This window comes from Aotus nancymaae, unplaced genomic scaffold (genome assembly GCF_030222135.1).
Source record: "Aotus nancymaae isolate 86718 unplaced genomic scaffold, 86718_ANA_hifiasm-v0.15.2.pri h1tg000040l, whole genome shotgun sequence".
Lineage (NCBI taxonomy): Eukaryota > Metazoa > Chordata > Mammalia > Primates > Aotidae > Aotus > Aotus nancymaae.
Window position 1 is genome coordinate 56,936,761 of NW_026988454.1, and position 13,482 is coordinate 56,950,242.

General features: G+C 44.1%; 1 protein-coding gene across 1 annotated transcript in view; it reads left to right on the forward strand.

Annotated features, from left to right (window-relative positions):
• Window positions 1–13,047, forward strand: part of SLC22A16 (solute carrier family 22 member 16) — a 50,104-nt gene extending 37,057 nt beyond the window's left edge. The window contains exons 6-8 of the mRNA XM_012438480.2: window positions 185–294; window positions 6,059–6,158; window positions 12,648–13,047. Of these exons, the coding sequence (XP_012293903.2) occupies window positions 185–294; window positions 6,059–6,158; window positions 12,648–12,860 (423 nt within the window). The 3' untranslated portion in view covers window positions 12,861–13,047. The remainder of the gene's footprint in view (window positions 1–184; window positions 295–6,058; window positions 6,159–12,647) is intronic.
• The last annotated feature ends 435 nt before the right edge of the window (window positions 13,048–13,482 follow it).

The following is a 13,482-nucleotide window of genomic DNA, read 5'->3' on the forward strand; positions in this document are numbered from 1 at the left end:
AAAGATGGAAAGCTTTTACAGACTTTGAGTAGAGTTTCATATATTCAAACAGAAAAATATGGCTCTTCATTGTTCTGAAAAAATACTGAAGGAATTAGAATGTTTTAAATAGTGATTTTGAAGATTTTATATTTTCCTTTTAAAATATTACTTGTGATGATCTATTTTGCTAAATTATTTTCAGAAACATTATGTTTTGGGTGTGGCAACAGCTATGGTTGGAAAATTTGCCATTGGGGCAGCGTTTGGCCTCATTTATCTTTATACAGCTGAGCTGTATCCAACCATTGTAAGGTAAGGATGAATTATTTTCTTATTGTTTTCCTGTTATCTTTTCACTTGTGTGCCATTTCATTGTATTTGGCCTTTACATGTAAATGCTGGATTTTTTTCATAGAAGTCACCTGGATCTCTGAGATGGGAAAATGACATGCTGATGCTAATTCCGAGTCTGAGGCTTTGTACCTTATTAGCAAGGATATCAAACAAATTATTTTGAAATAAGACTCTATTATTCCAAAAACATTTTAAGTTTCAAGTACCATAGACTTTCACTGAGTCTCTGTATTGACTCAAAGCTAATTTCTCAGGATGTGTCTCTCGATGTTCTGATGCCAGTTGTGTTAGTCGGCTTGGGCTGCTGTAACAAAATACCACAGGCTGGGTGGCTTAAACAATAGAAATTTATTTTCTCACAGTTCTGGAGGCTGAAATCCAAGAACAAGGTGTCGGCAGGTTTGGATTCTCCTGAGGCCTCTCTCTGTGGTCTTCAGGTGGCGCCCTCTTGCTGTGTCCTCTCGGGTCTTACCTCTGTGTGCACCACTGGTGTCCCTCTCTCTTCTTATAAGACATCAGCCGGCCGGGCGCAGTGGCTCACGCCTGTAATCCCAGCACTTTGGGAGGCCGAGGCGGGTGGATCACGAGGTCAAGAGATTGAGACCATCCTGGTCAACATGGTGAAACCCTGTCTTTACTAAAAATACAAAAAATTAGCTGGGCATGGTGGCACGTGCCTGTAGTCCCAGCTACTCGGGAGGCTGAGGCAGGAGAATTGCCTGAACCCAGGAGGCAGAGGTTGCGGTGAGCCGAGGTCACGCCATTGCACTCCAGCCTGGGTAACAAGAGGAAACTCCGTCTCAAAAAAAAAAAAAAAAAGACATCAGCCATATTGGATTAGGGCCTCACCCTAACAGCCTCATTTTAACTTAATCAGCTCTTTAAAGACCTTATCTAGCAATGCCATTACGTCATAAAGTACTGGGGGTTGAGACTTCAACACTTGAACTTTGGTAGGCACAACTCAGCCCATAACACCAGCAGTCATTGGCTCCCTGAGAAGATCACCTTATCTGGAGGCTCTCAAAGCTGGAAGCTCATAAGAGTCATTGAGGCATTTCATTAAAAATACCAGTCTTGGGTCCTTACACAAGACTTGCTGGATCAATCCAAGAATGAGACTCAGGATTTTTTTTTTTTTGAGATGGAGTCTCGCTCTGTCACCCAGGTGGGAGGGCAGTGGCATGATCTCAGCTCACTGCAACCTTGGCCTCCCAGGTTCGAGTGATTCTCTGGCCTCAGCCTTCTGAGTAGCTGGGATTACAGGTGTGCACCACCACACCCGGCTAATTTTTGTATTTTTAGTAGAGATGGGGTGTCACCATGTTGATCAGGCTGGTCTCAAACTTCTGACCTTGTGATCCACCTGCCTCAGCCTCCCAAAGTGCTGGTATTACAGGTGTCAGCCACCATGCCCAACCGAGACTCGGGATTTTTAACAAATCTGCAGGTGACTCTGAGTTGCCGCCCCCTGTCTTTGGGAATATCTGATGTGATTCCCACTGATTTGGGAACCTCAGGGACTTTCAAGGTTTTAAAAAGCTTTTCCAAACAAGTTTTACTTGGAAACTCTTTCTGTGGTGAAGAGGACAGAGATCCTTTGTGGAAGCTCTGCTGGGGAACCTGGAATCCCCCCAGTGCTCCTGCCTTCTTGCTCCAGGGTCCTGCAGCAGAACTTCAAGGCCTTAACAGAGCATTCTTTGTAAACCACAGTTCTTGTTGTAGCCCAGATAAGACAGCTGAAAGCAGGGAGATCAAGTACCTGGTGCAAGATGCACAGCTGGGTCCCCAGCTATAAAGGGAAGGCATCCTTTCTCTGATTCTCCATCGGACTTGTTTTTTTTTTTTTTTTTGAGACAGAGTCTCACTCTGTCACCCAGGCTGGAGTGCAGTGGCATGATCTTGGCTCACTGAAACCTCTACTTCTTGGGTTCAAGTGATTCTCATGCCTCAGCCTCTTGAGTAGCTGGGATTATAGGCACCACCACACCCAGCTGATTTTTGTATTTTTAGTAGAGAGAGGGTTTCACCATGTTGGCCAGTCTGGTCTTGAACGCCTGACCTCAAGTGATCTACCCGCCTTGACCTCCCAAAGTGCAAGGATTACAGGTGTGAGCTACTGCGCCCGGCCCATCAGACTTTTTAAGTCTTTCTTCGCAACATGATCTTGTATTTTAAAGTGTAAATAGTTAGGGTCACACTGCGGCCAAGAGACCTTTGTCCCGCAGATCTCCCTCTGAAGTTTCATAATAGTTTCCTATCAGCAGTCCTCCCTTAAATCCTCCAAGTGGCATTTTCCTAACACCTGCTTTATCAAATATAAGATTTTCTTTTCTTTTCTTTTCTTTTTTTTTTTTTGAGACAGAGTCTTGTTCCTTCGCCAGGTGCCAGGCTGGAGTGCAGTGGTGCGATCTCAGCTCACTGCAACCTCTGCCTCCTGGGTTCAAGCAATTCTCCGGCCTCAGCCGCCTGAGTAGCTGGGACTACAGGCATACGCCACCACACCCAGATAATTTTTTGTATTTTTAGTAGAGACGGGGTTTCACCATGTTGGTCAGGATGGTCTCGATCTCTTGACTTTGTAATCCGCGCGCCTCAGCCTCCCAAAGTGCTGGGATTACAGGCGTGAGCCGCCGTGCCCGGCCAAGTTTTTATTTTCTAAGGGAAAAAATTTGTCAGTGAGCTTGGACAATTTCTTAGCCTATTAAAGACCCAATCTTAACGACAACAAATACACAAACAAGATATTAAGTTTCCTCACAGGAAACTTTTTCTAAAAATCTAACTGCTCAGCTAGTGGATTTATCCCTTTTAGGAGAATAATATTTGTCATGTGTTACAAGTTTGAAAGGCAAGTGACTTTCTGTAGAGATAAGTCCACATAACACCAGCCCAGAGGTGTCTCCTCCTTGTCTCCACAAGCAGGAGGGATACACGAATTGGAAAATCCATTAGTCAAAAGATAGCATAAATCTTTCCCTGGGAATTTTCCATGCCCACACACCTGCCTGCTGAAATGCTAGGGCAGGCAGCCCTGTGGACCAGGATGGGTAAGTACATTTGTTTTGGCTGTAGACAGATAAATGGATGGATGGATGGGTGGATGGATGGATGGATGGATGAATGGATGGATGGAAGAATGGATAGATAGAGTAGGTACACACATATATCTAAGAAAAAGTTTATCAGACTAATATGTGACCAGGGGTATAAATAGCAGAGGAATAACTCCCTATGTAATTATCTCTTAACCCAGTTGTCTGAGAGTAGAGTTTTTCTTCTTCCTTCCTACTTTGCCTCTAGGTCACCCAGAGTGCTTGGGGGAGCAGTCTAAAAATAAATACATCTTCTGTCCATTTTACAGGTTTTGGAACTGAGATTCAGACAAGATTAGGGTCGTGGCCAAAGGCACCTGGCTAGTCAGTGACCCATCAGAACTCAGATCCGCATCGTTTGGCCCTTTCTGCCACCCAGTGAAATACACGAGAATTTTTATGGGAGACAGTGCTTAACATTAGCCAGGGATGGTTGCTAGCAGTAGAGCTTTAGTAGCAGAGGGGAAGAAGGTATTTTGGGGTAAGGGCTTTGTGAACTCTTCTCAGATCATATTGTAAACGTGGCAGGCAGAATACCAGATTACATTCTAGCGCTTACGGGGTGACAATGGTGGAGACTAGTTGAATGCAATAGAGTGAAGTTGTGTAATCGCCAATTCATGTTGTAGCTTTGGCTCCCTTGTGGCTGACCCAGGGAAGAAGCTGCTCTAAATCAGGGAGAATGTCTTTGGCATGTCCTGTGGGACCCTTCTGGCCTCTCAGGTGGATTTCTGCTCAGCCAGGAAAAGCTGCAGATTTTCCCAGTTCAGAATCCAGATTGGACCAGATCCATGCAGTGTCTGGCATGTATTAGACTCTTGACACACATGTGCTAAATGAATGAATGTTATATGCTAAAAAGGTGACAATCCAATCAAATAATGTCAATATGCATTGCAATTATGAATATTATAGTCTTTTTAAAGATTTTTTTTTGTTGGGTTGGTTGTTGGTTTACAACCACAGTTACATGACCTCAAAAAAATCTAGTATGTAAATATTGAATATAGGAAATCTTTAACCAACTCTATGAGCTCCCTAAACACCCTAACATTACATGCAAAACTTTACTTATATATGATTGCTTTCTCAGAAGAATGCCATACTTTTTATCAGTTTTTTATAGATGCATATGACCCAGAAAAGATGAGGCACCATTAATTTAAAGAGGTACTTACTTGCATAAAAGAAGTCTTTCCTTACTAACATTCTATACGTTTTCTCTAAGTAACCTTTAAAGAAAAGCACATTAAGATATTTCTTGACTTGGCCGGGTGCGATGGCACATGCCTGTAATCCTAGCACTTTGGGAGGCCGATGCAGGTGGATCACGAGGTCAAAAGATCGAGACCATCCTGGCCAACATGGTGCAACCCAGTCTCTACTAAAAAAATATAAAAATTAGTGGGGCATGGTGGCTTTCACCTGTAGTTCCAGCTACTCAGGAGGCTGAGGCAGGAGAATTGCTTGAACCCGGGAGGCGGAGGTTGCAGTGAATCAAGATCTCACCACTGCACTCCAGCCTGGCGCCTGGTGACAGAGCAAGATTCTGTCTCAAAAAAAAAAAAAAAAAAGATATTTCTTGACTCTAAAAAGTTGAAATAGAATAGTCCACAGGTATACAGATACTTTGTTCTCTCCCTGCCTGAAACAAATTCCTTATTATTCCCACTCCCTTCCTGAAACAAATTCCTTATTATTCTCAATATTAGTCTGGACCAATACACATAAGGGCCTGATCTGCACAGCAGATGAAGGATGGCTTACCTCCACACCTCTACCTTTTTTTGTCTTTTTTTTTTTTGAGACAGAGTTTCACTCTTGTTACTCAGACTGGAGTGCAATGGCTTGATCTCGGGTCACTGTAACCTCTGCCCCCCAAGTTTGAGCGATTCTCCTGCCTCAGCCTCCCAAGTAGCTGGGATTGTAGGCATGTACCACCACGCCCGTCTAATTTGTATATTTTGGATAGAAACAGGGTTTTACCATGTTGGCCAGATCCGTCCGCCTTGGCCTCCCAAAGTGCTGGGATTACAGGTGTCAGCCACCACACCCGGACCCTTTTAATGTCTTGAATTCTCTTGAATTGTCTTGAATTATGTGCATGCTTGTATACACCACTGTTTCACACAACGTAGGTATTGTGATTCTTGAAAACTAAGTAAAATTATTTTCAAGCTTACATTTTTTTACGGTCATGTGTTGCCTAAGGATGGGCATATGTTTTGAGAAATGCATCCTTCGGTGATTTGTGGTTGTCAGAACATCACAGAGTGAACTTACACAAATGTAGATGGCCCAGCCTACTACCCAGGCTGTGTGGTACAGCGTGTGGCTTGCTCCTCAGCTGTGATCCTTCATACCATGCAACTGCACTGAACACTGCAGGCAGTCATAACAATGGTAAGTATTTGTGTACCTACACATATAGAAAGATAGAAAAAATCGAGTAAAAATGTGCTATTATAATCTCACGGGGCCGTCGAGGTTGAGCAAAACGTTGTAATGCGGTGCCTGAACACCCTTATCCTTGCTGGGGAGGTGGAAAAGGAGCTGCAGGAAGCAGGTCCATCACTCCCCACGTCACTTGTGTCTTACTTGTCTCGGCCTCTCTCCTCTGTTTCCAGGTCGCTGGCTGTGGGAAGCGGCAGCATGGTGTGCCGCCTGGCCAGCATCCTGGCACCGTTCTCCGTGGACCTCAGGAGCATTTGGATCTTTATACCACAGGTTGGCTTCAGTTTGCAGACCCTTCCCAAGGTGGCAGGGAGGCACAGTTTCTAATTGCTTATTAGCGACTTCTCTACTGTTATTTATTGAATGCCAGTTCATAATTTCCTAATGGGGTTTGTAGAAACAACCCCATTATCCACAGCTCGCCAGTTGGTGAGTAGGGTGGTGACTGCTGTGCGACTGGCTATTGGTGGCCTTCCACCACTGCTGAGCTGTGCATTACAACTCTGTCTGCCACAGAAAGGTGTGTCCTCACTCTTCCCTGGAAGCCAGGCCTGGGGAAGGGAGAGCTCTGATCTCTGTCCTCCCCAGGGCATCTGTCCCTACCCTCTGGCCTGGCCCTTGCCTCTGTGTTTCCACTGAATGCCTGCGGGGCAAGACGAATTCTGGAGGCAGCCTGCTTCCTAAAGATTCTGTGGTGCCTAATGGAGAGCATTAGCAACCCATGGTTCTCAGCTGACCTGAACCTGAGGGGCTCCTTGTGGGTGAGGCTTCTGGCTCCAGCAGTGTGACCTATTTGCCTGGTTTCAAAGAGTAAGTGCAGGGACACTTAGTTTGCAGATCCTCAGGTAGGGGCTGAGAGGCTGGGAAGGCACGTGAGCACTGCTGCACCTGGCTTTAGCGGACTCTTCTACTCAGGAAGAAGATGCTGGACGGGTGGAGAGCAAGGATGACTTCCGGGCCCAGAGCCCCTCCCCCTCCCTCCCGTCCAGTGCCTTCTTTCTTTTTTCTGATTGCGCTTTTGATAGACTCAGCCTGCAGGATTCCCTCCTGGCCTCCTCCCCGCCCCCTGAATGCATGACCTCTCCTCCCAGCTGCAGGCACACGTTTCCTCCAGCCTCATGGGCATTCTCCCTGGATGTCTTACCACAAACTCAGTGTCTCCCCACAAACTCAATGTCTCCCAAGCAGAACTGACCAGTGACATCTGTCTCCCATTTTTAGTTAAGGATAAGTCAGTGGCCTCAAGCATGACACGGTGGCATCGGCTTCTTATTGGTCCTGTTCTTTCTCCTACCCTTCTAACCCATTCATCACTGAATCCTCACATTCTCTTTCAAGACTGTGCCAGCCTGCCTCCAGTGACTCCCCGTCTTCTCCCTGTAGAAAGTAAAAAGTTCCGGCTGGGTGCAGTGGCTCACGCCTGTAATCCCAGCACTTTGGGAGGCCGAGGCGGGTGGATCATGAGGTCAGGAGTTCGAGACCAGCTTGACCAACATGGTGAAACCCTGTCTCTACTAAAATTACAAAAATTAGCCGAGCATGGTGGTGCGCTCCTGTAGTCCCAGCTACTCAGGAGGCTGAGGCAGGAGAATCGCTTGAACCTGGGTGGTGGAGGTTGCAGTGAGCTGAGATTGTGCCACTTTACTCCAGCCTGAGCAAGAGAGTGAGACTCTGTCTCAAAAAAAAAAAAAAAAAAAAAAGAAAGTTAAAAGTTCCTCTTCAAAATCTCTCTTCTTGTTAAAGAATAATAATAATGAATGCTGGAAATAATAGTTTGTTTTAAAGACTAACTTTCTTCAAAGCCTTCTTGCTTTTGCTAATAACTTTGTTAAGTACTATCCTATGTAGCTGTTAGACATGCTCACAAGCACGTAGTACATTCTATGTCCTTGTACTTTAACCAAGATATCTGTGCTGGACGTGCTCACAGGCATGTCCCAGCTCTCGGCCTATGCCCCTTCCTTATTTAGACTTCCTCTTTTCCTTTGTTCTCTATTGCCTTTACCTACTGAGAAAAGTTTTAAGTTGTTAGCCTATCAAGTTCAGTTTGAATTGTGAAGTCTAGCTCCAACCAACAGAGATCAGACACAGCAGTAAAGACCCGATGCATAAAGAATAAATATGCCTGCCTTTCCTTTGTTCATTATATTCTCATAGCAAGATAGCTAACCAGAGCACGCTTTCTGCAGTAAGTAAAATTGCCTTGCTAAGAAAACATTTTGTCTGAATGCTAATTTTTCCTTGCAGTACCTAAGAATGAGCATCTGTCTCTAACAATCCCCACCTCATCAGGGTAGCATAGACGGCACCATGGCCATGACTTAGTGCCCCAGTCAGCTTCAGAATAAAGATCCAAACTCGGCCGATACCCAGGGCCTTTCCCGATTGACCCCCCCTGCCCATCTCCCCTGTTCTGTTCCTCATGCGGCTTCCCCTCCTCTCCACACTCAGCCACCATGCTCAGCCCCTTTTTTTGTCTTGAACTGTCTTGAATTATGTATGTGCTTCCCATCTCCTCCCTGTCCTCACCCCATCTCCTCCCCTTCCATGCCACTCCCCAGTGGCCCATCCAAAGAGAATGCTTCTCTCTCATGTATCTGTTAAGTAGCCTTCCAGGTATCCTGTTTCCAGGAGGCCACCCAGATCCAGTGAGCCCGCCTCTCCTTTTCTCAAGCATGTCTGTACAGCATTTAGCAGGTGCCTCTTTCCAGTCCCTGTTCACAGTGTGGTTTTATCACTTGCACGTGTGTCTTTGTCGCCTCAGTCAGGCTGCTGTGCTTTGCAGAGCAGGGCATTTTGCATCCCCACAGCTAGGGCCAGCAAAGTGTTTCCCTCAGCTTGTATGCCACCCATGCTGTCATTCACCTACTATTTTAAAATCAAATAGATTGCCTTTTGGAAATTAGCTTTGTCCTAAACAATAATATCAGTGAGATCATGGGTGTTATACTAGTTATGTGTTTTTCTAAAAGACACTAACATAATTTCACAATTAATAAAACAGTGCTTGGTACCCCCCGGAGTCTCCTTGTACACACAGCGGGTACCCATACTGCTCTTCAGGAACTGCTGGCTTGGCACAAGTGTCTCCCACGTCCCAGGAGCAGGTGCTCAGTAAAGTGCTTGGATGTGTCATTGGGGTGTTAGATCCCAGCCTCTATCTCAGGCTGACTCAGGTTAAGAAACCATATGGGCTGTGTGGGAGGTGTTATTGGGGAGTCTATCACCCTTTTTAGGTCATGGACTTTTCCAGAAGCATCTCCTTTGTGCTAGCACTTATTTTCCTTATTTTGTTTTAAGAAAAGATAAAATGGAAAAGTGTTTATTAAAACAAGTTGAAACATGCAAAAATGAAATAGATAAATTTATAAAAGCAAATTACTATAAATAGACTAAAACCAAATAAAGGTTTTTTTAATGGATATCTGTAAGGCTCAATTAAGGACTATGGACTTAAAAGGGATCTCTAATTTTATTTAACAGATATTTAAACAAGCTCTTTTCATTTTTATTGTTTTTCTGAGACAGAGTCCCGCTCTGTCAACCGGGCTGGAGTACAGTGGTCTGATCCCAGCTCACTGCAACCTCCACCTCCTGGGTTCAAGTGATTCTCCTGCCTTAGCCTCCCAATTAGCTGAGACTACAGGCATGCGCCACCAAGCCTGGCTAATTTTTTTTGTATTTTTTAGTAGAGATGGGGTTTCACTACGTTGGCCAGACTGGTCTTGTACTCCTGACCTCAGGTGATCTGCCCACCTCAGCCTCCCAAAGTGCTGGGATTATAGGCATGAACCACCACGCCCTGCCTAAACAAGCTCTTTTTAAAGTGCTTTATAAAAATTAGTCTTAATATAATGCAGATACTGTTGTTGTTCTCATTTTACAGATGAGGAGACTGATGGACAGAAAATGATCATTAGCCCAGGGTCACACACCTTAAAGGTGACAGAGCTGGGATTTGAAAAGTAAAAACTCTGATCTGAAAGATGTTTATATTTTCTTTTCTGAAAAGAGGCACATGAAAAATCACTCATTCTGATGCCATTATTTTCTAATAATCTAAAAAAGGTGGACACATAATTAACTTTTTGTGTGTTCATTAACTCATTTGGCAAACATTGACAGAGTGTTGATTTTGAACTAGCCACCCTGCTAGGTGCCAAGGAGCAGAGATGAAAGAAACAGACTGTCTTGAGAGATGTCCAGTCTGGTAGAAAGGGCAGGAGAGCAAACCATCACCAGCCCCGGAGAGAAGGGCTGGGGCGGGGAAATGCCAGGTGTGGTGATTTAAAAGATATAACAGCAGTAGTGACGAAACATTAAGAAACATCTTGTTTTTCAATATGTAATGGCAGTAATGGGAGCTTACGTGTATTGGCTGCTTACCGCGGCCAGGCACTGTTCCACGTGCCTTTTGTGTAATATTTAATTCCATCCTCTCAACAGTACTTTGCGACAGATACTACTCTTTCATCTATTTTACAGAAAAGGAAACTGAGGAGCAGAGAGGTTAAGTAACTTGTCCAAGGCCACACAGGTAGCAGGTGGCAAATAACCCAGGCAACGTGGGTATGGAGATTATAAAAGGGTCAAGAACATGTCTTTTTCTTTTTTTGAGACTGAGTCTCATTCTGTCACTGAGATGGGAGTGCAGTGGGGCGATCTCAGCTCATTGCAACCTCTGCCTCCTGGGCTCAAGCGATTCTTCCACCTCAGCCTCCCAAGTAGCTGGGACCACAGACATGTGCCACACACACCTGGCTAATTTTTGTATTTTTCATAGAGACAGAGTTTTGCCATATTGCCCAGGCTGGTCTCAAACTCCTGATGTCAAGTGGTCCACCAGCCTTAGCCTCCCAAAGTGCTGGCATTACAAGTGTGAGCCACTGCACCCAACCTTTGAGAACCTTTTTTTTTTTGAGACGGAGTTTTGCTCTTGTTGCCTAGGCTGGAGTGCAGTGGCACAATCTTGGCTCACCGCAACCCCTTCCTCCTGGGTTCAAGAGATCCTCATGTCTCAGCCTCCCAAGTAGCTGGGATTACAGGCATGTGCCACCATGTCTAGCTAATTTTGTAATTTTAGTAGAGATGGAGTTTCACTATGTTGGCCAGGCTGGTCTTGAACTCCTGACTTCAGGTGATCCACCTGCCTTAGCCTCCCAAAATGCTGGGATTATGGGCATGAGCCACCATGTCCGGCCCTTTGAGAACTTTGCTTTTTGCTGAGGGAAAATAACTGGCAGAAAGGAAAAGGTCAAAAACATGTGAGAAGGAGGTTAGACCACTGATGGAGGGAGATCTCTGAAGAGGAGGTAAGAGGCGATGGGGTCTGGAGAGTGTAAAAGGATCCACCTGACCAGGAGGAGGGAAGGGTGGGGAAGTGGGGGATTGTTTCAATGTTTGGTTTGGGGTTTGTGGGATTGTGGGGAGCTGGCCAGGGGAGCAGGAGTAAGGAGGAGATGGAGATGTATGATTTGTTTACTGCCTGACTATTTTTACTACCAAGCTAAGAAGAAAAATTCCATTCTGTTCTGGATCTTCCATTTGATTCTACTTTGCTTTTAGACTTACTCAGTGTTTTTCAGACTCTGACATCGGGCCCTCCTGGGGTTTCTAGATCACTGGATGTACTTGCTATGTCTTGAGAGATCAAAAAATGCCTTTAAAATTCCTTTAGAATGTCACTTGAAATTCTGCTACTGCTTCCAGGTTAAGCTTACTCATATATTTCTTAGAATTAGGTTATCAGTGCTCTGCAAACAAAATAAAAAACTGCCTTCCCAGTTCTCATCTGTTATGGATGTGTTCTGGCATCACTCACTTGCTCTATGTATTTTATGATTCTCATTCTCAGAGGCTATAAACAAACCAAGTGTGAAGATTTATCAGAAAAGTCATACCTTAATTTATTTTTATAGGGTCTTTCTAGCAAATATATTTTGCTAAAGAAGTTTAAATTAAGTAAGGATGGATTATGTTTTTACAGATTGTATAGAGATTTAGTTCTGTTAATAAAAACCACTTAGCATCTTCATAATGATAAACAGAGAACAGATATGCAGACTTTAATTTTTAATGTGACCTACATTTTTAAAAGCAAACGCCTTGGCGCTAGTCTAAAAGGTTGCCTTTTATGTGTCAAAATCTGGAAAATAAAGAAATCATACCGAACTATATAGGAAATCACATGGATCCCTCCCCCATAAAGTAACCGTTTGTTTTCACTGTCTTTGCTTAGCTTCCCCCAAATTCTGGTTTGTTGAAACCTGTATTCATTCATTCATTCAATCATTCATTCCCTATTATTTCCTGAACTCTAATAGTGTACTGATTATTGGGGCAGAGACAGGCTTGACTAAGACAGTCCCTGCTTGGTGTGTCCTAGCCCAGGGCTCAGTTGCTTGTCTCCTCCACAAGACTCTGGGGTCTGGAAAGATGGGGCAAGGATCTTTTTCCTTGGAGACCACAGCTTCTAGGACAGCGCCTCCAGAAGTAATAATGCAGGCAGCAGCTGGCAATTGAGTAGGCGCTCCACTGTGGGTCATGAATGAGTGAATGAGTGAGTGATGAGATTAAGTCTCATTGATGAGGAAAAGAACTTGAAGTCCAGCATAAGTAACCAAAGGTCTCACCGAGTAATCACAATGACAACTGTTATATCAAACTCAATTTCATTACCCTCTGACAACAGTTAGGAAATTCTATTATTTGATGAATGCGTTTCTTGATGTGTCACTTATCATTATTTTTAATTCCTTCTAGGTGTTTGTTGGGACTATGGCCTTCCTCAGTGGATTGTTAACACTGAAGCTTCCAGAAACCCTTGGGAAGCAGCTGGCATCTACTTGGGAGGAGGCTGCAAAACTGGAGTCAGAGAATGAAAGAAATTCAAGCAAATTACTTCCCACAACTAATAATATTGGGCTGGAAAAAACAGAAGCGTTTACCCCAAGGGATTCTGATCTTGGTGAATAAATGTGCTGTGTGTGCTGTCTTAGCACCTGAAATATTATTTACCTTAATGCTTTTGTATTTGAGGAACCTTATTCTCATCTCCCACATGTTGTTTGTATGTCTTTTTAATAAATTTTGTAAGAAAGTATTAAAGCAAATGTGTTATAAAAGAAATAAAAACTAAGATGAAAATTCTCATTTTTAAAAACTGCTTTCTTCTTGCTGCAAAATATTTTTCCACATTTGTTTTTCTATGTTGCTGATTCTCAACGTTTCCCCACCACCACCCCACCACGCATGCCAGAGGGGGTTCACCTATTTCTATCCACACCAGAGCTGCCCCGTCACGGCTTCTGAAAAGAAGGGGGCATGTGAGAGTGTGTTTCTCTTGACAAACTTCCTCACAGATTCTGTTTCTGATATTTTTTCCCCTCTTATGAGAATCATAGCTCTAAATACAAGTCTCATTCAGAAATGCCCTGTCAAAAAATGCCTGTCTTCACAATCAAACCTTAAAAAATCAGAGCTACAAAAATGATGTCTTGCTTTCCAGAACCTTGAGGCAAGAAGGCTTGATGTACAGACGATTGTGCTTGTGTTTGGTCTACATAAGGGACACGCACCTGCTGGGGTCCAAGAGTGA